Below are 25114 nucleotides of genomic sequence, written 5' to 3'. Positions count from 1 at the left end.
TTGCCTGCTTGTGAAAGGTCTGAGTACAAAATGCAAAATGCCATTGTATCTTGGTTGTGCTAGAATGTCATTTGAAGGGAAGGGATCAAAGGTTTATTTTTTACCACAGAACAAAAGGAAAAGGGGGCAAAATAGGCAATTTTTTTTAACTCCCCTATGTCGAACTCTTGAGCCTAAATGATGGTGCCCTATACTCTTTTTTAACCTTTTCTTTGGAGGGGAGGGAGGAGGCAGGGACAAAATTGAACCCGTGACATGGAAACTAGGGTAGGTTCCAATTGGACTACAAGTTTGTTGGTGGTGCCTTATAGTCTTTACCTTCTCATAAGCCCTTATTCTCAAAAAAGAAAAAGAAAAAGAAGGCTGTGTTTAACTGTTTATAGATTTATAGAGTAAAGTATGGTACCCTCCTACTCTTCCACTAATAAATTTAGTGATAATTCCTTTTTCACAATTTTTTTTTTTCAGAATAATTATGATTAGTATATGTTCATAATGGTGTCAGATGTGAAAATAATGTCTAATAAAAAAATTGTATCCCCTAATATTATCTTGAAAATTTTCAACTAAGAAACAAGTTGCCCTAATTAAATTTGCCCTAAGTCAACTATGATAGTTTTTAGACCCCTTAAAAAACACAATTGGATTAACCTAGGTAATTAGCCAAGTTGTTACTTAGTTCAAATTCCAAATCTAGATTATCACAATCAAACAATCATATCAGACAAAGCAGCGGAAAGATAAATAATACAATGATATGATCACCTAGGAAAGTAAACTGGTAAAAACCTGGGGAGGATTTAACTTAGCTATCTTTAAGGTAAACCTGAATTCACTATGAAAGAATCGAAGTTGTTCAACAGGACTTAGACCACTAATATCCTATTGCTGACCACTAATATCCTATTGCTACCCACCAGTAGAAACTTACTGATACGATCACGTGCAAGCTCCGAAACCATGGATTCCTTCTTTCTTGGATTCTCCAGTAAGTATAAGCACACCCGCTTGTGTTTTTTTAAGTTCTTATGGCAACAACTGAATGATCATCAAACTCTTGAAGAAATCTCTTTCTTGATAATCCTAAGTTTGTGTAAAAGAAAGCTCCTCTCAGATCTCATAAGAGATTTACACAAACAGCAATATGAGCAACACTAAAACGTGGTTAGGGTTTGTCTTATATACCTGAGGCAAAATTACAAAACCCTAAACGTTTTAAAACAAACTAGGGCTGAGTTGAAACTCTGCAGAAAACGCATCTGACCTAATTTTCGATTGATCGAGCCTAAGCTTCAATCGATCGAACCAGGCCGAGAAGCAATATTAATTTCTGCATCAGCTTGTTCCAACTTTACATAAATGAACCAACTTTGAGCAAGTTTTAACACGACTAAACATCTTGTTTTGATCATGGTTTGCCAACAATATACATTAGAGTTCTAAATACATAAGATCCTAAGTCTTTAGAACCTAACAAACTCTCCCTTTGGCAATCCGTGACAAAACACAACTAAAAGCTCAAAGTTTACAAAGAAAAGCCCTTTACATAAAAATGCTCATAAAAACAAATCCAATCCTAACTACTATCCATCAGTTGAAAGTGTAGACAATAGCTCAATTGAATCAACTTGTATATTTCCTGAAACATTCAAACAAAATGCATAACCGCATGTGTGACAGAAAAACAAAAACAGTAAATTAACAAATATGCAAACTAACTCTCCCCCTAAGTTAGATACATCAAAAATAATGTTATCTCCCCCTAAACAGAACATTCTTGTATTTTCCACACATATTCCCACATTTCATCGAAATCTCCCCCTTTTTGTCACGAATTGAGAAAGACAACTCAAACAAAGAGTAACAAAGGTCAAGAGAAAATAGACAATCAAGGAAACACAAAACAATTCAACTCTATAGAAAATAGAGATAACGCCCCCTACGAAGAGCAACAACTCCCTCTATGAACAACAAGGGTTAAAAACAAGCTTCTCCCCCTATAGAAATAGGAAAAACAAAACAAGATTTGGGAAAAACAGTTTTGGGGAAAAATTAGGAGGTGGGGAAAAGAAAAACACACAAACCTAATCTAAAAAAAATTAAGTTGAGGATACACATAAAGAAAAATATTCTCTCTTTCAATAAATGCAAACTTGACACTATGTGACCCATAAATAATTGCATGAGTAGAGAAAATATTTGCACATTGATTATCCATCATATCTCTTAAGAAAAATATTTTCTGCAATTTACACATAAAAATAGCATATACTAAAAAGTACATAACTCAAAAATTAATCAATCAATTTTTAAATCAAGTTGAGTACCCAATTTAGCAAAGTGTATGCATATTATGTGTGAAAATAATGAGAGATATGACTGCAAAATTGCAAAATGGATACAGAAAATAATACAATGCATGTGAATCCTAAACAAAAATGATGCATAAAAAAAAAATTTGGTCAAAAACTTAAAAACTAAAAATTTTTCAGTCAATTTGACCTCAAGTCCCAAACTTTAAACACATTTTGCATTAAAATCAAGAAACTTTAATCTTGGATGGCCACAATAAGATCACACACAATATAATGTACCAAGTTTAGTAAAGAATAACTTGTGTAGTATGTGCAACTAGTAAAAGTTTTAGATACATGTGAGGTGATATGTAAATAGAAATTAATCACAATTTCTACAAAATTCATCACATAGAATTTGAAAGAGACTATCACCAAAAGAGTTACATCATATAACTCCCACATCTCCTAGAAAACAAGCTTGCAATAATGTAAGTTTCTTGATTTGCCTCATAATGTACACACCAATTTTATTTGATTAGAAACTTATTAAAATAGCCAGAATAATGTACACACCAATTTTATTTCATTGATTTAACATTAAGTCCAATAATGTACACACCGATTTTAACATTTAAACCGAGGTTACACCTTATGTTCTTTTTGTGTATGTGCTACACTTTCTCGAGCACAAAATCTTACGATATGCACTAAGGTGTTCATGATTGGTTAGTAAACAGTGGTGAGATGGTTATTTATGCATTTCTCAAAAGGTTCAAGTCCGACAGTCAAAGACATGTGACTTCAAGATCAAGACAAAGTGATCAAAAACTATAAACATCTCCCACACAACATGCACTACAAAGCTCAAACTAGTAAAGTGCAATAAAAGAAACTCATCCAAGCTAAACAAGGTACATAAACATGTTATGTAAAGATAAAATGGTCAATCCTTGATTATAAATCCAAGATGTGAAATACAAAACACAATAATCTTTTTGGTAAAAAAAATTATGACTAAAAACAAAAAGCACACATTATGCTAAATGAACAATGCAAATGCAATGCATGACAGTGCTTAACTAAGTTATAGATGGTACACAAACAAGAAATATCAATTTCTTAATTAACCCTTAAGTACATGTACAAAATAGTACATACTCACAAAAAATCAGAAAAAACTTAGCACTTATATCACACATACTATTCAAGTTTCTCCACAATGTCAAGCATGTTCTAAATCAAGAGAGATATCATAATTCATATAATCCTCAAGAAAAATAAAACAAGACTCAAAATAAAATATTTTTGTCTTTTTGAAAATTTTTCAATATTTTTGGATTTTTTTTATTAAATAAAAAAAACATTTTAAAAGAAACAAAACAACAAAAAACAAAAACAGACATGTCCACAAACAATTGAAATAATTAAATTAGGGACAAGTCAGCAACACTCACCTTAGAGAATTCTTTCTCACCCATATAGCACGAGTCTTCGGCTTTGTAGGTGAAAATCCATGAGAAACAGAGTGTATTTGAGGAATTATACCAATCTTCTAAGAGAAATTGAAATCCTGCAAATTCCTTTCACAAGCCAACAAGCTCAAATTTTTCAAAATAATATGAAACAATTTATATGGACTTATGGTAGGAGAAATATCATCACATATCCTAGATTGAAACACTGAATGCTTAAATTTCAATTTATGACAATTGGGACGAATGTGACCACGGACACCACAAAAGTGGCAAACATGAACAAATTTAAGAACATCAGTATTCCTAGTGGGGTTTCCGGTCACAAGTTTTGGTTCTTGCCTCAACAAAGAACAATTTGGTCTAATATGACCAACAACACCACAAAGGTGACAGGTAGGCACAAAAATAGATTTATTATGCTTTCTAATAGTAGGTTTAGACATAGGTTTAAAAACTTCAGCGTCTACATCAGAACTTTTATCTTTGTCTAACCTAGCAAAATAAGCCTTTTCTTTATTATTCCTCTTAAAAGAAGGGATATAAATTTTCTCAGTTTTAGGCTTAAGAGAAACTGAAACACTTTTGTTATCAACATCTGGATTGGTACTAGTCAAATTTTCAATTTTAGCTTTAGATTCAACTGACTCTTGTTCCAAGCTTTTCATCTTTTCATCTTGAGAGGAAATTTGATTTCTCAAAAATTCATTCTTTTTATTAGATTCATCTAATCTAACAACCAATTCCTCTTTTTCAAGATTAGCCAATTTTAACTTTTCCTTGAATTTCTTATAAATTTTCATAGATTTCAATAATTTCTTACGAAGAGTTTCACTGGCATCAATAAAATCAACATAAGCATGAGTAGAAACATGATCAGAAAGACACTTCAAATTATCCATGACAACAGGGGTCAAGAATCAGCTCTTAGATCAAAAGATCTAAAACAAAAGAGCTATCCACTTTAATACCACTTGATAGTTTTTAGACTCCTTAAAAAACACAATTGGATTAACCTATGTAATTAGCCAAGTTGTTACTTAGTTCAAATTCCAAATCTAGGTTATCACAATCAAACAATCATATCATGCAAAGCAGCGAAAAGATAAATAACACAATGATATGATCACCCAGGAAACCAAACCGGTAAAAACCTGGGGAGGATTTAACCTAGCTATCCTTAAGGTAAACCTGAATCCACTATGAAAGAATCGAAGTTGTTCAACAGGACTTAGACCACTAACATCCTATTGCTACCTACCGGTAGAAACTTATTGACACGACTACGTGCAAGCTCCGAAACCACGGACTCCTTCTTTCTTGGATTCTCCAGCAAGTACAAACACACCCGCTTGTGTTTCTTTAAATTCTTATGGCAGCAACTAAATGATCATCAAGCTCTTGAAGAAATCTCCTTCTTGATAATCCTAAACTTGTGTAAAGGAAAGCTCCTCTCAGATCTCATAAGAGATTTACACAAACAGCAATATGAGCAACACTAAAACGTGGCTAGGGTTTGCCTTATATGCCTAGGGTAAAATTACAAAACCCTAAACGTTTTAAAACAAACTAGGGCTGAGTTGAAATTCTGCAAAAAACGCATCTGACTCGATTTTCGATTGATCGAGTCTAAGCTTCAATCGATCGAACTAGGCCGAGAAGCAATATTAATTTCTGCATCAGCTTGTTCCAACTTTACATAAATGAACCAACTTTGAGCAAGTCTTAACACGACTAAATATCTTGTTTTGATCATGGTTTGCCAACAATACACATTAGAGTTCTAAATACATAAGATCCTAAGTCTTTAGAACCTAACAAATTATAACTTGAAATCAAACTTGGCTGTACCTTAAATGGCATAAGTTAAGGGGATTGGCTCCCCTCCCGTTTTAAAGAATAATGCTATAGAGTAATGAAATTGAGACTGGAGTAAGGATTGTGAAGTACGCAATTGAGACTGACCCAGAAATGATGGGTACTATATAATGATGTGCAACATTTATAATTCTGTTAGGAGGTGGGTGGAGGCTGAAAGGGTAAGAGAAATGGAGAATGAAAGGAATGTGGCAATGAGAGCTGGTTGGAGTACACTCTAGGTTAGACAAATTTCCTTGATTCTTGTTGGGAGATCTCTTTTACCCTTGGCTTGATAATTATATAATTATATAAGGAGCTTTAGTATCCACCTCACTTCATATAGCCAGCAACAGAAATGGAAATAGATCAATGCATATGGGGTGTGAATTTTGTTTCAATTCAGAATGTGGCTAATATTGCTGTTGCACAATTGTGGCTCACTGGTAATCTTCCTGTTCACTGTATTCCAAACCCCCATCATAGGCAAAACATTAAAAAAAAATAAAAGAAGAAGGGAAAATTCAAGTCAAGTAGTCACTCAGGATGGATCACTTAACCTTGTTTGGTTTAAAAAAATGGTCACTCATCACTCAGTTTTCATCACCCATCACTCATCACTCAGTTTTCATCACTCATCACTTATTACTTATCACTCATCACTTAAAACACCCCACCCTGTTTGGCACCATCACTCACTTGTCATCACTCAATATTTTTCAATTATTTGTGGGCCCCATACTTGTACCTTGTGTAGCTTTTACTTTTTTTTTTTTTTTTTCCTTCAACCCCCAGTAGCTAAATTCACCGAACCCAGAGAGAGAGAAAAAAAAAAAGAAAAAAAAAAAAAGAAGGATGAACTGAAGACCGAACAGTGAAAAAAAAAAGAGAGAAAGAGACGAAGAACTGAAGAAAGAATCAGTGAAGAGAGAAAAAAAAAAGGATGAACTGAAGACCGAATAGTGAAAAAAAAAAAAAAAGAGAGACGAAGAACTGAAGAAAGAATCAGTGAAGAGAAAAAAAAAAAAAAGAAGACCGAATAGTGAAAAGAAGAACTGAAGAAAGAATCAGTGAAGAGAAAAAAAAAAAGACCGAATAGTGAAAAGAAGAACTGAAGAAAGAATCAGTGAGGAGAAAAAAAAAAAAAAGACCAAATAGTGAAAAGAAGAACTGAAGAAAGAATCAGTGAAGAGAAAAAAAAAAAAAAAAAAGAAAAGAACGGAAGACCAACCAGTGAAAAAAAAAAAAAAAAAGGAGTCAAAGGTCAAAAGTTACGGCTGTGGGTCCCTCTATATGTGTATAATTACAAAAATGCCATTGAGTTATGAGTTATGAAAATTGAAAACAGCTAAAATGTGTTTTCAGTTTCCATAACTCATAACTCAAAAATCAGAGAATTGAGTGATGGAAACTGAGTTACGGATCATGAGTGATGGTGTCCAAACAAAAAATTTTCCGTGGGACCCACAAATTTTGGATGATGAGTGATGAAAACAAAATCATATCACTCAAAACTCACTCATCCAAACAACACCTTATTTTGGCTGGGTCTAACCCAGTCACTGCATCAGTACAGATAGTTTTAGTGACCTGAAATAACATTAAGGGTGCATTTGTATAAGCTGTGTGAAAACAGTGTTTTGAGTTTAAAATGAGTGTTTGTAAAAAAGTTATGAGAAGTTGTGGTTGCAAACAGAGTTTTGGGTTTTAAAAATGGTATTTTAAACTCTCAAAACGCCTAACCAAATGGACCCTAAGTACAGTTGATATGCTGTGTTTTTGGGAGATCATGGGCCATGTAGCACTGCTTTCTTTTGTTATACTTAATTGAATTTTTAACTTCTTTGAACCTTTTTGTATGGGTATATGGGTTGTGAGTTCTTTTCCTTATCTATGCATGAAACCTGTCTATTTTTCATACCTTCATATCTATAATGTAAAAACTTCTCACCTGTGCCTTTACAGCAGGAAAGCGACCTTAATCAGTCAAGCAAGCAATTTGAATAGAGACCATTAGAGGGATGGTGCGTTCAACATATGCCAAGTCTTCTACGATAAATGTGGCCTGGTCCAGGAAGCAGGTGTCTTAAGTGCTTCATTAGTAGACCTTTGGAAATTTAGTAACAATATAGACAGGGGCGGAGCCACATAGTGGCTTGGGGGGGCCGTGGCCCTTGCAAAAAAAATTTTTTTCCCATTAGACTATGAAGAAAAAATAATTAGGCCCCCCCAACCTTAGGCAGCCGGCCCCCCCTCCCAATTTCTCACCCATTCTCCCAGGCCTCAATCAAAAATTAGTAACATCCTCAGATTAAAAAAAAAAAAAATTTATCTGTTCTACTTTCAAGCAAAAAAAAAAAAAAAATTCACAGAAAAGGCCACGGCAAGCTAAGCCCACGGTGAGCCCAGTAGCTCGCTCACGGCAAGCCCACGCATTCTCAACCGAAAAAAAAAAAAAAAAAAAAAAAATTACAAAGAATCAGAAAATCCAACCATCACGTCACTGGCAGAGAAATCAAATCGGTGGCAGATACCACAATGCCCGATACTGCCTAATCGGTGGAGTGACCTTTGTATCAATGCCTTGGAGAATCTGATCAAAGCTTGAGGGCATGGTGGAAGTAAAAATCTGTTTGAAGTAGTCTACCATTGCCTCACTAATTTGTTTTTCATCAGTCACCACCAATTCGTCATTCAAGTTCAATTTGGAAATAAAATTCCTCTTGTTCCTTTGTGTTGCTCGGCTATGGAAATAGCTCGTGTTCATGTCACCACTCTTCAACCAATCAACCCTTGATCTCTGGTGCCATAAGCATTCTTCCTTCACCATGAGTTCATACACCTCACTTGATTATTTGATTATTAAAATATCTTATGAAACTACTTGGAAGTAAACTATATAGTTGAATATATTTAACTCGTGAGCTTTTGATATCGCTTTGCCCTTATGCTATGATGTTGTTGATTACCCCGTCTTTGTGACGTGTGACTACCCCATCTTTGTGACGACAAGCCAGATTGGAGGCTCACACTTTGCATGACACAGGTAAATCCTTGAGTGTGTGGGTGAGGCTGCTACCCATAGGGGCAAAAGACCACATGCAAAAGGGGTACTGTGTGATGCGTTATTCCTTGCTACCTATGGGGGGAAGAAGTAAATCCTTGAGTGTGTGGATGAGGCTAGGTAGGGCTGATAGACCACATGCCAAAAGAGGTATATATTATGCTAGTGAGTTTGGGCTCTAACCTGTTTGTGGCAGTATGATGTCTTGGTGACATTTTCGTTTTTGTGGCACCTTGGGTGAGATTTTTGGTTTTGAAATGGTATTGGATATTTTTATGGCTCACACTGAATAAAATATAGTTTCATAGTTATTTTGGGAAACTTGAAGTCTGTTTGGATACCGTTTATTACTGAAAACTGAAAACATTGTAATAAAATAGTTTTTAAAGGTGTGAATAGTGCCGTGGGACCCAGTTTTAAAGTTAAATTTGCATTTTTTCGTACTTGTGGGTCTCGTGAATAGTGCCCATGGACCCACTAAAAAAACGCAGTTGCACTGAAACGCACAAAACGCGCTATCCAAACTCACACTTGTGCTATATTGTTTCTATCATTCTTGTCATGTTGTTAATGAAATTTTTTTTGCATAAATTAAATAGAAATTCCCAAATTATAGCATGTTTTGTAAAATGCTTATTATCATGAAACTTGCATTTCTCCCACCCGCATTAATTATGCTACTTACTGGGCTTTAGCTCATCCCACCCTCTAAGAGCATTCCAGAGTTATAAATGCTATAATGCTATTTTAGCAAGTAATACACTAAAATGCATGCTACAACAAAGATGGTATTCTAAAAAAATAATAAAAATAACAAAAAAGCTACAATTGGTTGTTAAAGATAACAACCCACTGTTGCTACAAACTTATAATAAAATACAATATTTTATTTCTTCTCTCCCTTCTTTTCCTTAAAAATTTATTTTTCTTTTCACTTAGTTAGTTGGATTCTCTCTTCTTGATTGAGAGCACTTTACTCTCTTCTGAGAGCTTCTTCGTTGTTCCTTCCAAATAATCTCCGCTATTCTTTAAATCTGATCCAAATTTCCGGTTGCAATCATTTCTCTGCTCACCTATTCTAATCCCCCTACTTTTCTTCCCTTTTGGCTTGCAAAGCATTAGCACACAACCTATATTTTTGCCCCTCCCAATATCTCCACGATACTTCCTATACCCATCTCTTAATTTATTTTTTTTTCCTTTGTCCAATAGTTCAATCTTTTCCTCTACTGTGTGTTTACTTCTCACCTGACCCGTTTTCTCCATATAATCTTCAGATTACATCCAATTGATAATTTTTGCAATCAAAATCCCTAAAACCCCTTTTCAGTGACAGTTCTTCATAACCTAAACCCTAAAACACGATTTGTGTTTCTGTAAGCTCATGTTTTCAAGTTTAATCATCATTTTTGGTGCTCTGCTATTGGCCTAGAGTGGTTATAATTATCCTCTACTGTTTAAACTCAATCTATATCTATATATTACTAAAAGCTGAAGCGTAGCGTTTCATGTTGCTACTCTCACATTGCACCGCATTAGCTGCCATGTCATTCTTTTTTTTTTTTTTTTTTTAAATATAATTTGTCCTACAATTTTAAAATGGTTTTTACAATTTTCAACCCTATAAATGCAACTCACTACTTATTTATTTACTTCCACTATCACCCTATAATAAATCTAGCCCACTACTTATTTATTTACTTCCACTATCACCCTATAATAAATCTGTATAATTAATCCAGCTCACATTTTATTTATTTAGTTCCACTATCAAGGCCAACCCAAAACCTTTTCAGTTCAGCTTTAGGGTTTTGTGTGAGCCTTTTCAACTTAAAGGAAAAAAAAAAAAAAAAAACGTTGAAGCCTTTCAAGCTTTAGGGTTTTTTTTTTTTTTTTTTTTTTTTTTTTTTTTTTTCATTTTTCTTATAATTGTTTTTAACATTTATAAATTTTAATATTTATACTTCAACCTTTCTCCCTTCCTTACCATTTTATCTCCCCACTACTTTCTTCAATCTTTCTCCCTCTTTTACCTTTTCATCTCCCCACTACCCTCTACATTAATATCATTCTTCCTCTTTCCCTTCATCTTTCTTTATTTTTGTCTCTTCTTATTCACACCCTCTTACTATAAATTTGTCACTATCTCTTCTATTCTATGCATAGTTTTCCCTCACAAAAAAAAGTTTCCCTCTCTCTGTCTCTCTCTCTCTAAATTTTTTGGTGGATTTTTTTTTTAAATTTTTTCTTGCACCTCTACTTTAGGTTGATAATTTTTTATATTCTTTAAAACTCTATTTTGGGTTAATGCGATTTAGTTTTGTTTTTTAAATTGTGATTTAGTTTTGTTTTTTAAATTGTTGTTGTTGTTGTTGTTTTTTTTTTTTTTTTTTTTTTTTTTTTTTTTTTTAAATTCTCTTTGATTGTTAAATGTTATCTTATTGTGTTCTAAAGAATTAAATATAGCATATAAAAATATAATATTATTCTATTACATAGCATGATTTGGATAATTTGGTATTTATTCTGTAACATAGCATGATTTTTTATAGTGCTCAATTTAGATGTTAAACTATGACACTTTACTAATTTTTGTTTATTTTCTAATCTTTTGTGGTGGAAAAAGTACTCTTAATAGTTGTATTAGAAGTACTCTATAATGTCATTTATTTAAAGAAAAGCAAAGGTTAGCCAAACAAAAATAATCGAATAGGTGACAAATTTTAACTTTTGCAATTTTATTTTTATTATTATTATTTTATAACAATGCATGTATAGAAATTTAATTCTTAGATTTGATAATAATTGTTTATTTGATAATATGTTTTGGGCGGCCGAAATTATAATTTCTACAAAGAACATAACCTTAATAGATTATCAAAAACAAAATTTTATCCTAATATTGGTTCAATTAATCATTGTTAAGTTTTATTAATTTTTTTTAATTTACGTTTTTTGGTGTTTTGGATTGTTCCTATATTACATTTATGATTGTTCCTATAATAAAAAATAAAAATAAAAATAAAAAATAACGAAGTATATTACTCATTATTAGATTAGTTTAAATTGTAATTTTTTTTAATAAAACCACCATAAAAATAATTATCACACGCAACGTGCGGGTTCGTGGCTAGTTTTATAAAATCCCTAAAGCCCCTTTTCAACAATAGTTCTTCATAACCTAAACCCTCAAACACGATTTGTGTTCTGTAAGCTCGTTTTTTTAAGTTTAATCATCATTTTTGATGCTCTGCTATTGGCCTAGAGTGGTTATAATTATCCTCTGCTGTTTAAAACCAATTTTATAGATTCTACTCACTCCATTTCTGTTCCCATTCTCAAGCAAACCTTTTACCCACGCCAAATCCAAGTGAGACTAACTTCCTAATTGATACTACCTAAACTCCCTATACCTACAAACAACTATATTTGGGGAACTTAAATATCCCTTTTGATAGCTAATTAGAATGGGTACAATGTCTCCTCCTCAATGCATGCATTACCATGATCATCCCAACTCCTTAGACCAGCTGTTTAACTTTTACCCCTATGTTTTGGAAAACTCTACTATCCCACCACCAGATCAGCCAATGAAATTTTGGAAGAAATCATTCCACCCTCCCCCTTATATAGACGATCTTCACCCTACAAAGTTCCAAAAAATTTCACCCATCTCTAAACATTCTAAAAAACAGCATACGGTGGATTACAAGCACTCAGACAAAGCCTCTGAACCCTTTACACACATCTCACCCCATTCACCACCCCAAAAATCTCTCCCATACTAATCATCCCAACCTAGCAAAGGAAAAATCTTGCATCCCTTCCCTTCATCAATCAAACCACCCTTACTCTAAACCCATGGAGCCAAGTCAGAACAACAGAGAAATAGGATGGAGCGATAGTAGTGATTCAGAAGCTTGGCAAGATGTTGAAGATATGGGTGATACACAAAACCACAATAATGATGACATCCTTACCAATACCATCTTTCGTAGGGGACCTGTTATTCAACTAGATAGTGTCTCCCTAGAAAGGAACAGAGTATTATGGAGGCATTGCTTGGTGGGATATCTTCTAGACAGAAGATGTTTCTCTGTAAAAAGAATGCAATCCATTCTTATTTCTGCCGGGAGGCTCAAAGGTAGTATTCGAATAGTAGGGAGGCAAGGGAACTACTATATCATCCACTTTGAATACCCAACAGACCAAGAATATATCCTTCGTGAGGGACCTTGGTCTGTTGATGGTGCTTTGCTTGTAGTGGAGCAATGGACTCCCAATCTAGTTCTGAATCGAATCCAATTAACTTTCTTCACTGCTTGGGTTCAAGTGCACAATTTACCATTGGAATATCATGATACTAATTTGGCACACTTTATGGGTGATTTAATTGGAGAATATGTCTCTATGGACTGGCAGCCCGCTTTCCCTCAAAACATCCATTTCCTGAGATTGCAAGTGAGGATTGATCCATGGCTTCCTCTAGTCGCTGGATTCATTCTTAAACGTGATGATGGTCAATACATGTGGATAGAGTGTCGTTATGAATGCATTTTCAAATTTTGCAAAAGTGTGGGCTGATTGGGCATTCTCGAAACCAATGTCACCTGGATATTGCGGATGTGGAAGAATTACTTAGAGATCAAGCCTTCCGAATACGTTCTCGCTACCCCATTGAGTTTGCTCTGGATATCACAAAAGTTTTGTTCACTGATGACATAGGAGCCTTCAGACATCATCCTAGCAGAAGAACAACTCAAGTTAGGTACGAAGCTGACTCACAGTCCAAACCAATAAACCTCTCAAACAATCAACAACTTGGTACTCCTCAACCTCCAAATAACCAACACCAAACCAACCTGTACCAACAACCCAACAACCAGCCATCTCAAAACAACAACCAATCTCATTCAGGTGAATCCAACAGGAACTATTCTCAAAGCCAGAGGACTACGCATGGGCTCTTGAGCTTTGATAAGTTTATGGTAAGGGATTTAAGTGATCTGGAAACCCACAATCCTAATAGTCCTACAAATGACAGCCTCTGGGAAAAAAATTTTCTTGCTGATACTGATGAAGAAATTGATTCTTCAAATGCTGCCTTGAACACCACTACACAACAAGCCTCAGATCAAATTACTAATAAACAAAACCAATTATGGAACCCACCAGAAGGTTCAAATGTTAAATTGGTGGAGCTAGAAGAAGGTTTATGTGGGCTGACTAATGCAGAGCTGGTCTTCATGGATTGGGAGGCATCTTGTCCTAGTTACCAAAGGGATATAAGAGAAGATTTTTCAAGTTATGACTTTGGGGTGATTTATGCAGAAGGTCCTAAAACCAATATGGCTGAGACTTTACCAGAAGTGCCAAAATTTTCAAATTTTGAAGTTGGAGAAAGTAGTGGAACAACTCATGACAATGAAGACACACAAGTTATTGGAGGCACTCCCACTAGTATGATGCCCAGGGAGGCTCAACATGAGAACATAAGCTCCCATAACTTCACTAGCTAGTATGGAGACAACACCGTGGGAAACATGGAGCTTAACACACATATTTGGGAGCTCAGCCCCCAATTAGCAATATCAACCCTCTTTTCCTTTTGTTGCAAAACCCAAAGACCTGACTTCCTTCTAAATCATCTCCAAGGGCTAATACAACGATTCATGCTGATAAATGGTCTCTCTGTGAGGCAACTAAATGATCCCAGGATTCATTCTACAGCAGCTCTGCCTAACCAACATGCAAGTATAGAGGTTATGATGCATGACTCCAGTTCTTCTTTTAATAAGCTGCAAAATCAAAAACCAAAAAAGCCTTCACCCAGAAGGCAAAGATGTGATGAAGCACAGGTTAAAAGCAGCCCGCGTCGAAGAAGAATTGATCAGCATCAATTGATTCCTAGTACTGAAACTCAGTGGGATTCTTATAATCAAGCAGAGGAAGTGTCAACTGTAATAGTAGCTCTACAATGTACTGGTATTGAAAATAATGAGCTTATAATTAGAATTAGAATCCCTGACAACCCTAGTCAACACAGGGAACCAAAATTCAGCTGGAAAAGACCAACCTCTCAACAGCTACAAGCGAGTTTAATGTTATCATAGATTCTACACCTTTTGTCCAACCTGGGGCTATCGGAGGCGGCCCATGAAAGGCCTCTGAAGCAACCATGAAGATTTTGGCATGGAACTGTAGGGGTCTAGGCAATCCCTCTACAGTTTCTTTATGCTCAAAGATTGTCCAAGCACAAAGACCATCCATTATGTTTTTGATGGAAACAAAACAAAAGGAAGGTAAAGGCAAATATTGGACACATAGATGGTCTTTTGAGAATTTTGAAGAAGTGGGTAGGGTGGGTATGTCAGGGGGACTTTTTTTTGTGTTGGTCAAATATTTATCTTGATGTATTGGATGCATCAAAGAATATTATCCACACTAGAATAAAAATGCTAAATGTTGGTTTTGTCTATTGCACTTTCATATATGGTCATCCAACCACACATAAAAGGAAACATGTATGGAATCATCTTTTATCCTTTCGTAGCACTATAACAGGACCTTGGGTATGGATTGGAGATTTTAACCAAGTCCTTAACCAAGAAGATAAAGTTTCCCTTAGGAATCAAGCATGTCCAGGTGCAATAGACCTACACAATTGTCTCCAAGAAGCAAGTATGATCCCTATGAATGCCATAGGAGTACAATACACATAGAAAAATAATAGGGAAGGTGAAGAATTTGTGTGTGAATGGCTTGACAGAGCCTTTGTTAATCTGGACTGGCTGGATACTTATGAACATAGCAGTTTGGAAGCTTCACCAATATCAATTTCAGATCATGCTCCTTTAATATTAGATACCCATAAAAGGCAAACCTTTTATAAAAGACCCCAAAGATTTGAAGCTATGTGGTTATTACACCCAAGCTGCAAAAAACTCATTGAAGAGACATGGCAAGAAAAAATATCGGGTTCAGCTGCATATATACTAACAACAAAACTCAAGAGAGTGCAACAGGTATGTAATGAATGGAATAAAAATGATCTAGGAAATATCCATAAACGTCTAGCAGATCTGAAGAACCAATTGACGTATTTGCAAAATCAACATTACACCCTAGAGATAGTCAAACAAGAGAAAGAGAAACAGTAGGAACTACAACTACTGTTGGATATGGAAGAATCCTTTTGGGCACAGAAAGCTAGAAAAGACTGGATACAAAAAGGGGATAGAAATACAAAATACTTTCATGCTTTAGTAAAGCAAAGGAGGATAAATAATCGTGTAGTTCGCATTAGACAGGACTCGGGGCAAAGGTTGGAGGATGATGAATCTATTAGAACACATATTAGAGAACACTTCGAAAAGCTTTACCAAATGCCAGAAGAGATGAGTAAGGAAGACATACTAAGGAAGTTGGATAGTTACAATCTTCCAGGGTTATCTTTCATTCATGGGCAAGAACTAGACAAAGACTTCACAGAAAAGGAAGTTAAGGATGCTGTTTTTCAGTTGGGAGCCTGGAAGGCACATGGACCAGATGGTATTCCTGCATTGGTTCCCCAAAAGTGTTGGAATACCATGTGACCTACAATTACACAAGCTACTCTTGGGTTCTTAAAATCAGGTTTCATCCTCAAAGAACTCAACAACACTTTCATCACCTTGATCCCAAAGTGCCAAAGTCCGAAAATGGTTGGAGACTTTACACCAATCAGCTTGTGTAAGGTTGCCTACAAGGTAGCATTGAAAGTTTTGGCAAACAGATTAAAACCCATTATGGAAGACATCATTACCCCATACCAGAATGCTTTCATCAAAGGGCGTCTAATTTCAGACAATCTAATAATTGCTCATGAATTACTCCATACCATAAAAACCAAGAAGAAGGGTCAAGCTCGATTTGTAGCTATAAAAGTAGACTTGAGTAAAGCTTATGACCGCCTAAGTTGGAATTTCTTAGAAGCTATCCTCCAAAAAATGGGATTCAGCTAACTATGGATTAATTCTATTATGCAATGTGTAAGCACAGTAACCTACAGAATCCTAATCAATGTTGCACCAACTGAAAACATCAAATCAACAAGAGGTATCAGACAAGGTGATCCGTTTTCCACTTACCTCTTTATTCTTTGTGCTAATATTCTATCTTGCATGCTACTAGATATAGAGAATAAAGGACTCATACAGGGTATTGGCTTACGAAAAGGAGAAATGCCTATATCACACTTATTTTTTGCTGACGACATCCTTTTATTCATGAAACTAAACAAACAAACTCCAGAAAAGTTGTAAGAGGTCTTGGAGAACTTTTGTAAAATGTATGGACAAAAAATAAATGATAGCAAATCCGTCATGACTATCAGTCCAAACTGCAATTCTGAAGAAAGGGAAGAGTTGCAACACATGTTCAAGATTCAGCTGAAAAACAAGATTGGGAAATATTTGGGGATTCCCATTGTTAGGTTCTAAAGACTTAGGTTTTTATGTATTTAGAACTCTAATATATATTGTTGGCAAACCATGATCAAAACAATATGTTTAGTAGTATTTAGTCTTGCTCAAAGTTGTATGTTTTATGTAAAGTTGGAATCGAGCTGATGCAGAAGTTACTATGCATTTCGACCTGGCTCGATCAATCGAAGCTTAGGCTCAATCGATCGAATCTCGGGCAGAATGCGTTTTTCTGTAGATTTCCAACTTAGCCCTAGTTTGTTTAAAACGTTTAGGGTTTTCTAATTTGTCCTAAGTATAAAAGGCAAACCCTAGTCACGTTTTAGTGTTGCTCATATTGCTATTTGTGTAAATCTCTTGTGAGATCTAGAGGAGCTTTCCTTTACACAAACTTAGGTTTTTCAAGGAGGAGATATTATCTACACCTTGATGATCAACTCAGTTGCTGCCATTGAAACTTAAAGAAACACAAGCAGGTGTGCTTGTATCTGGTGGTGAATCCAAGAAAGAAGGAGTTCATGGATTCAGAGCTTGCACGTGGTCGTGTCAGTAAGTTCTACTGGTGGGTAGTAATAAGAAGTCGGGCGTGGGGGCTTGTAAGTCTTATTGTATGAATTTCGATTCTTTCAAGATACTGGATTCAAGTTTACCTTGAGGATAGCTAGGTTAAATCCTCCCCAGGTTTTTACTGGTTTGGTTTCCTGGGTGATCATATCTTTGTGTTATTTATTTTTCCGCTACTATGCATGATTTGATTGTTTGATTGTGATAACCTAGATTTGGAATTTGGACTAAGTAACAACTTGGCTAATTACCTAGGTTAATCCAATTGTGTTTTTAAGGGGTCTAAAAACCATCACCCATTGACCCAGGTACCAAAATGAAGGACATAGGAAATCAAATCATTGATCGAATTCAAAGTAAACTACAGAACTGGAAAGGTAAGTTATTGTCCCAAGCAGGCAAACTCACCTTGATCAAATCAGTCATGCAAGCTATGCCAATTTACACAATGTTGATACATCTCCTTCCAAAAGATACTTGCAATCGAATTTATAAAATAGTGCGAGATTTTTGGTGGGGTGATAATATTGAGAAGAAAAAGTTTCATACAATTACTTGGGAAAAGATTTGCCAAACAAGATGCAATGGTGGTCTTGGAATCAGGAAAATAGAAACATTCAATAAAGCCTTAGTAGCAAAACAATTATGGAGGATAGGGCAAAATCCGCAATTGTTATTAGCCAAAACCTTGAAAAGCAAATATTTCCCCAAGATCAACAATTATATGGGAAATAGATCAAGTTCCTAAAAACTCCAGCAAGATGTGGAAAAATATATGGCAAACAAGGAATTCCCCACTGGCGCAAGCAAAGTGGCAAGTGGGAAGAGGGGATAGCATTAGATTGAGAGACTCCCTTTGGTACAAGCCAAGGAGTGCTGACCATTTAGATCTTCTTCAACTACAGTATGGTACAGTTAAAGACCTTATGGATCCTATATCAGGGAACTGGAATAGCAATCTGATTAATACCGTTTATAATAGGACTGAAGCAGAAGCTATCCTGAGCACGACTTTCTCCAAATTTGGAAACATTGATAAGGTAATCTGGCCCTTCTCTAGTAGCGGTGAATACCAAGTGAAAAAGGGCTACAAGATGTTAATAGCCTTAAATCAAGAAAATGCTAATCGTAATGACCACACAAGGAAAAAATGCTGGCTTAATCTATGGAAATTGGGGATTCCTTTTAGGGTGTCTACTTTCTTGTGGAAAATTTGTCACCGTACTACCTACAAGAACCGAATTAGCCAAGAGGCAGATAATTACAGATGATACTTGTGCGGTTTGTGGAGAAGACCAGGAAACTCTAGATCACCTGTTCATGTCATGTCACTTTGCTAGAGCTATATGGTATGGTGCTGCTCAAGGGCTGAGAACTCATTTTATATACACAACAGATATGGCTAACTGGATGAAGTCACAAATTGAAAATTGTAATATAAAAAGTCAAGGGGATATAGAGATATTGACTGAGCAAGGAGCGATTCTTTGGACAATTTGGAAGACAAGAAATAGAGCTATTTTTGAGAGACTAGAGCCAGACATCCATCAAGCTTTGCATACATTCCAAAGATTAAAGAGTGAATGGATGCAAGCAATGACTTCCCAAGAGCAACACTACTTTGACCCACAAGGGAAAAGATATTACAAAAATTTCTCAAACTGTAAGGAATGGCAGATTTTAATTATCATAGGAAACAAAAACCTTCACGGCAATACAAATTGGGATGGAGGAGCCTTTGTGATTAAAAATCACTTAGGACAGTCCGTCAAGAAGGGATGTTTCTCATGGCATACGAGGAATAAGAAGACCAGCAATCTTTTAACTATTCACGAAGCGCTCTATACTGCTTGGAAGGAAGGATATAGAAAAGCCATCTTATTTGTTAGCTCAGAAAATTTAGTGGATGAGCTGGCAACCATAAATACAAACAACAAGGAAGCAGAGATTCTCCTAGAAGATATCCGAACCGAAAAGAGAATGTTTCAAAGTCTACAAATCAAAGTTGCTCATGAACCCATATTCAAGGAAGTCCAGCAATTGGCGAAGATGGCAACCCAGTCTTTTATACACACTCTCTGATTTTCCATTGTTACCAACAAAAAAAAATTAATTTTCTTTTCACTCTCTTTCTTCGCCCAATTTCTTCTCTGTTCAGTGTAGTGTCGTTTCTCTCTTCTTCTTCTTCTTTTTTTTTTCTCCTCTCTTTTCTTCTACTCTCATTCACTTCGTTCTCTCCTCTCTTTGTTAGGGGGCATGGAGTTTTTGAGTTGTTAAAATCCAGTTGAGATTCAGTTAAGATAGTGGTTAAGTCGGCGTTTTAGATTCATGGGTTTGGTGGGTGGTGGAGTTTTGGATTCGGTTAAGATTGGCGTTGGTTTTTTAGATTTGGTTGAGATCAGTGTTGGCATTGGATTTCGACGTTGTTGGGTTCATGGATTTGGTGGGTGGTGGAGGTTGTTGTTTGGTGGGTTGTGGGTTTCAAGGGTTGTTTGGTGGAGATGGTGGGTTGCGGTGGGTGATGGAGGCAGTGGGTTGCTGTGGGTGTGTTTGTGGGTTGTGGTGGTTAATGGAGGCAATGGTTTACTGTGGGTGATAGGGGCAATGGGTTGTGGTTGTGACTTGTGGTTTATTATATTTATTCTATTAGTTTGTTTATATTATTTTAATATGGTGTATGTTAAAATAGATTCTTGGGTGTATTGTAAAGTGTGTTGTTAAAATAGATATAGTAGCTTTTTAAGTTACTAAATGCTAAAAAATTTACGTTCTTTGCTGTGAATGCTCTAACAGTTTTTCATATTAATTAGCCATACTTCGAGTATGAAGCTTACTTTATTTGGTGGTAATTGGAGTGCTATGTTAAATTGGAAGACTTTTGCTGTAAATGGTTGGTGACTTAATCTTGCTAGTTCAATGACACTGTAAAATTAATTCTATTGGAGTTTAGGCACTTGAGGTTTGTTAGCCTTAGGCGTGATTGGCCTAGATTGGATGTTGAAGTTGTCTATTCTTGATAAGATTGTAACCTTGTGTAATCTATTTGGAGTTTTGTAATATATTCATGTATTATATGAAGGCACTTGATTTTTAGTTATTATTTGTAAATGTGCTATAGAGCTCTAACTTGTAATGCGAAGATTTTAGTATGGTTATATATTCTTATCATGTAGAAAGGAAAAAGAAAAGAAAAATCTCCTATAGGCTATAGTTTTTCTCTTGATGGTTCTTTTCTCGTGCTTTGGACCATTTGGGGTTCGGGACGTGACAAAAACTGTCACGACCCAAATCCATGGAACATGAATTTAGATGCATGACTAACCTGCTAAACTTATATAACTCCATAGATTGAATTAATCCAAAATAAATTAATACTCCAAAGAAACAATACTCTTAAAAACCTCTTACAAAAATTTAAACTCCACAAATAGGAAATAATCTCCACTGTATAAAACATGAATTACAAAATAAAAGTAGCTAAAATTCTATAAGTCTTCAAGTAATACTGAAATCGCCTACAACTCCATGTTCTACCTTGCACCTTACAAAGCGATCCAAAGGTTCTATATTCCCAACTACACTTTAATCTGAAAAAATAGTGATTGATGGGGTGAGCCACACATCCAGTAAGTAATTATACAGAATACACAACGGAATAGAGTTAAGCAAAGCACGAGTATTTTGATTTTTTCACAACTCATTCAATGATATCAAAAATAATTATTCCAAAACATATAATGAATCACTTAATAAATATGTAGTCGCATCTTAAAGTAATTTGAAATCACATACATATAATTGATCAGAGCACAGTTTCACATATACACATCACATATTCTCACATACAATCTTGTGAACGGATTTACACATATATCTGATATATCTTATCAATTCTAAAAACAATTATTTTGAGTCACATATCACAAAGCAAAGTTTATACAAAATATAATAATTTACTTGATATTAACAATTTCTCTTCAAATATAGAGGCATATCAAAGATCACAATATCGAATAGAACAAAAATCAAAGGATGCTTGATTCTCTTAGGAAGTGAAAAAGAACTGAAGAGTTTATATAAATATTTTACAATTCTTGAGTAAGTTTGAAAATTAAATTTGCTAAAAGAAACATTTTAAATACCACTTGAAAAATAAGAATATGGCTTTAAAATCACCTGGTTTTACACAATTTAAAGAACAAGAACCTTTTTCGAAAACTTACTTTGAAACTCAATTATTTTTAGAAAGTAGTTTAGTTTAGAAATCATCTTTTAAATGAGATTTGGAAATTCAAAACATTATTTCAAATTCGAAGTCTCTCTTTAAAACATTGTCTAAAAGTCGAAGTTTCTCCTTCAATGATGTAAAAATAATGCTTTCGATAAACTTTAGGAAACTTAAGCCTTAAAAACATAACTTTTGAAAACCTTTAACTTCTAAGAACCTAAAGAATAAAACTTGTGCATATTATGCATTACTTACAGTACTTGAATCTCTCTGAAAGTCCAGCCGAAACAATCTCCAAAAAGCCTCAAAACACTCTTAAATAAGACCTATATTCGATCATAGAAATTACTTACTATCCACCACAAAATATAAAGCTTATAGAACTACACAAATAGACTCACTAGGATTATACTTTGCTGATCTAATAACACTTTCAACACTAAATTAACGTTTCTCTAACCAATGGTATTCTAATCAATATTACACCCTTGCATTAATCAAAACTCGTTTAACCATGAGGAATGCAGTAGCAGCACTTTAGAATTTAATATAAGGATTTTTGGTATGAAATCATAAAACTGCCACTAGCCTTTTAAAAAGAAGGCTGTAGACGTGTTGAACCTTAAGGTATCATTCTGTTTGGAATTAGTCAACACCTAGGCAATAGACCATTAAAGCTACAATAAGAAGAATAGGACCTTGACAAAAATGAGAGATAACTAGTGACACAAGGGTGGGGTCAGGTGCAAATTCTCCAGCAAGTTAGAATTAAAGTTACGGCAGCCCAAAAGTTCTTATGGCCTTACAAAAGTGACGCTAGCCTATACTTGGATTTAACAACTTCGGCTTTTGTTCAAGGGTCCGAACAGTGGCAATCTAAGATTCCAGAATAATTGAAACCATGTAAAATCATAACCTAGGAAATTACCAATTCAACAAACTACACATCACTAAAGTTTTCCATAATAAAATTCTAACTCCTGAATTCTTATTTCTAACGGTGAGAAATCATACCTTGAACAATTTGATTGCCTTTTCACTTGTATGTGCTTTAAACTGTAACGCCTCAAAATCATAGGCAATAAAAGTTTATTTAATCTGAATAATCCATAAAAATATTAAATAAAAGAAACTAGCAACCTTGAAACTGATTACAAAAGTCAGAGCTCTAATTCAGCAAATACAAAACATCCTCAAAATAATTCTCCAATACAAAGTTTAATGCCATAAAATAATAATAAAATCCTCAGTTCCACAAAAATAATTTGTAACTTCTATCTCCCAAGAATCTCTACTCCAATAATCCACCTAATGTATCTATAATGGGAAATAAAGGGGGGTGAGATAACTCAATAAGTGGAATTCACTAACATTGGGGTGTGGGAACAAACCTTTCAAATAAATAATTCTTTCAACAGATTCACAACTTATAATTTACCAATATTTTGTCATCAACTATTTCATGTAAAAGAAAATAATATCTTTATATTGTGAGCCATCATAATATATATATTGATACCATCACATAAACAATTTCCTAGGCTTTTCTCGTGGTCAACGTTTACGCCCCGTTGACAGGGTTGTGCTGTCCCTTTTTTGGGACTGGAACCTCCTTTCATCCCATTTCTCAAGGATGGCTCCTTTGGAACCTAAAGGTACACTCCCTTGCTAAGGAGCTTCCTTTTGGATCCTCAATAGTATGCTCCCTTGCTAAGGAGCTATCAAATGTGCACTGTCCCCTTTTGGGACCATCCCTTGCTAAGGACTAGCTGCAGCATGATTGTCCCTTGCTAAGGACTAAATACCATACTGAGCTTCTAATCACGACTTGCCATAGGTTTTCAAAACATATTCAATATGCTCACAAAATAATCCATTCATACTTCTCAAAATATAAAGACATATTCACACATTCAAGTTTAAATAAAATTAGGTTGTCCCACAAGTTTTTCATAAAACGAATAGCCAATGTGCACATCAAACATTTGTAAAATATTCATTTATATATAGAATATCAACATATTCTTTCATATAAAATAGTTTAATAATTAACGCTGTTTTGGAAAAACCCCCAAAATTAGTAAATACCACTTACCTCTTAGTTGCAAAAATAAAGGAAATCAACCTCCCTTAAATCACAACAATTCAGTAGAATTAGAACCTAGCAATACCAAAAAATAGGGTCATCAATACACAATCTCCCACTTCAAAATTTATTTTCACACTTAAATGGTTTTATCCTAAACAGTATTAATATATCCAAAATCCTCCATTTATTCACTTAACTATCAAATTTACTATTGGAAGTCACGTATTGTCTTAATTTGCTGCTTAGCATTCCCTCTTGATGCCACTGGATGTCCATTGACTCTAACCATTATATATATATATATATATATATAAACCTATCTGATCAACCCAGCATATAAAGCTATTAATCAAAGGTGGAAGCCATATATTAAAGTTATGTCAAATCTATTTCAAAGCCTATAGAGGACCATACGGCTATATAAATAAAAAGTTCCTATTTTAATATTGTATTCATCAACCCAAAGACCCAAATCCTCTTGATGCCATAAAGCAAAGGACACGGCTGGACACTAATTGGGCAAAGACAATGGCAATGAAAAGAGATAAACCATTATATATGTAAACCACAAGCAACCCTTTTTCCTTTCACATGGTGACAAAACAGTTGAAAAAGTCCAAGACTATTAGACACAATTCAAAGCTTTGGACATGCAGCCATAATTGACCATTCTCATCTAATATAATACAATTATAGGAACCCTTTTTCTTTAATATATTGAAAGGTTAGACTTTATGAAGTCATGCCTTTCGTCCTATTAGCTACTAAAGCCATTTCATGCACAATTCTTCCTTGAAAACGTGGGATGATTTCCTAGTCATAATCAGGTTTTATATATTTTTTTTATTATTTTTTTTTTCTTTTACTTATCAACATGATGACAACGTTGAATTTCAAGTCCACACCTACCACTGTGCTCTGTGCAGCACAAAGACTCATATACGCAGAAATCCTCCCTCCTAGCTATGTGATATATCAATAGTCCTTAAGCTAGATAGACACATGCTAGGTATCACATAATTAAAAGAACCCAAATAAAGAGGAGAGCTGACCTGATTCTCCTACACAGCCGTAGAGAAGA

The 25114-nt window shown here is 34.8% G+C and overlaps 1 protein-coding gene across 1 annotated transcript; it reads left to right on the top strand.

Moving 5' to 3' along the window:
- Positions 1-18477: 18477 nt before the first annotated feature.
- LOC115950416 lies at positions 18478-19798 on the top strand. Its single transcript, XM_031067616.1, has 2 exons — positions 18478-18844; positions 18906-19798. Exons 1-2 carry the CDS (start codon positions 18478-18480, stop codon positions 19796-19798), a joined length of 1260 nt encoding a protein of 419 aa, XP_030923476.1.
- The last annotated feature ends 5316 nt before the right edge of the window (positions 19799-25114 follow it).

The sequence above is a fragment of the Quercus lobata genome, chromosome 6 (genome assembly GCF_001633185.2).
Source record: "Quercus lobata isolate SW786 chromosome 6, ValleyOak3.0 Primary Assembly, whole genome shotgun sequence".
NCBI classification, from domain to species: Eukaryota; Viridiplantae; Streptophyta; class Magnoliopsida; order Fagales; family Fagaceae; genus Quercus; species Quercus lobata.
Note: the sequence above shows the minus strand (reverse complement) of the source record. Positions and strands in the feature narration are given on the sequence as shown.

Excerpts from the sequence above, each read along its gene's own strand:
- LOC115950416 (XM_031067616.1), top strand. The coding sequence starts at position 18,478 with ATGTGGAAAAATATATGGCAAACAAGGAATTCCCCACTGGCGCAAGCA. Across the intron at positions 18,845-18,905 it reads AAATCAAGAAAATGCTAATC|GGTGTCTACTTTCTTGTGGA; the intron begins GTAATGACCACA and ends GATTCCTTTTAG.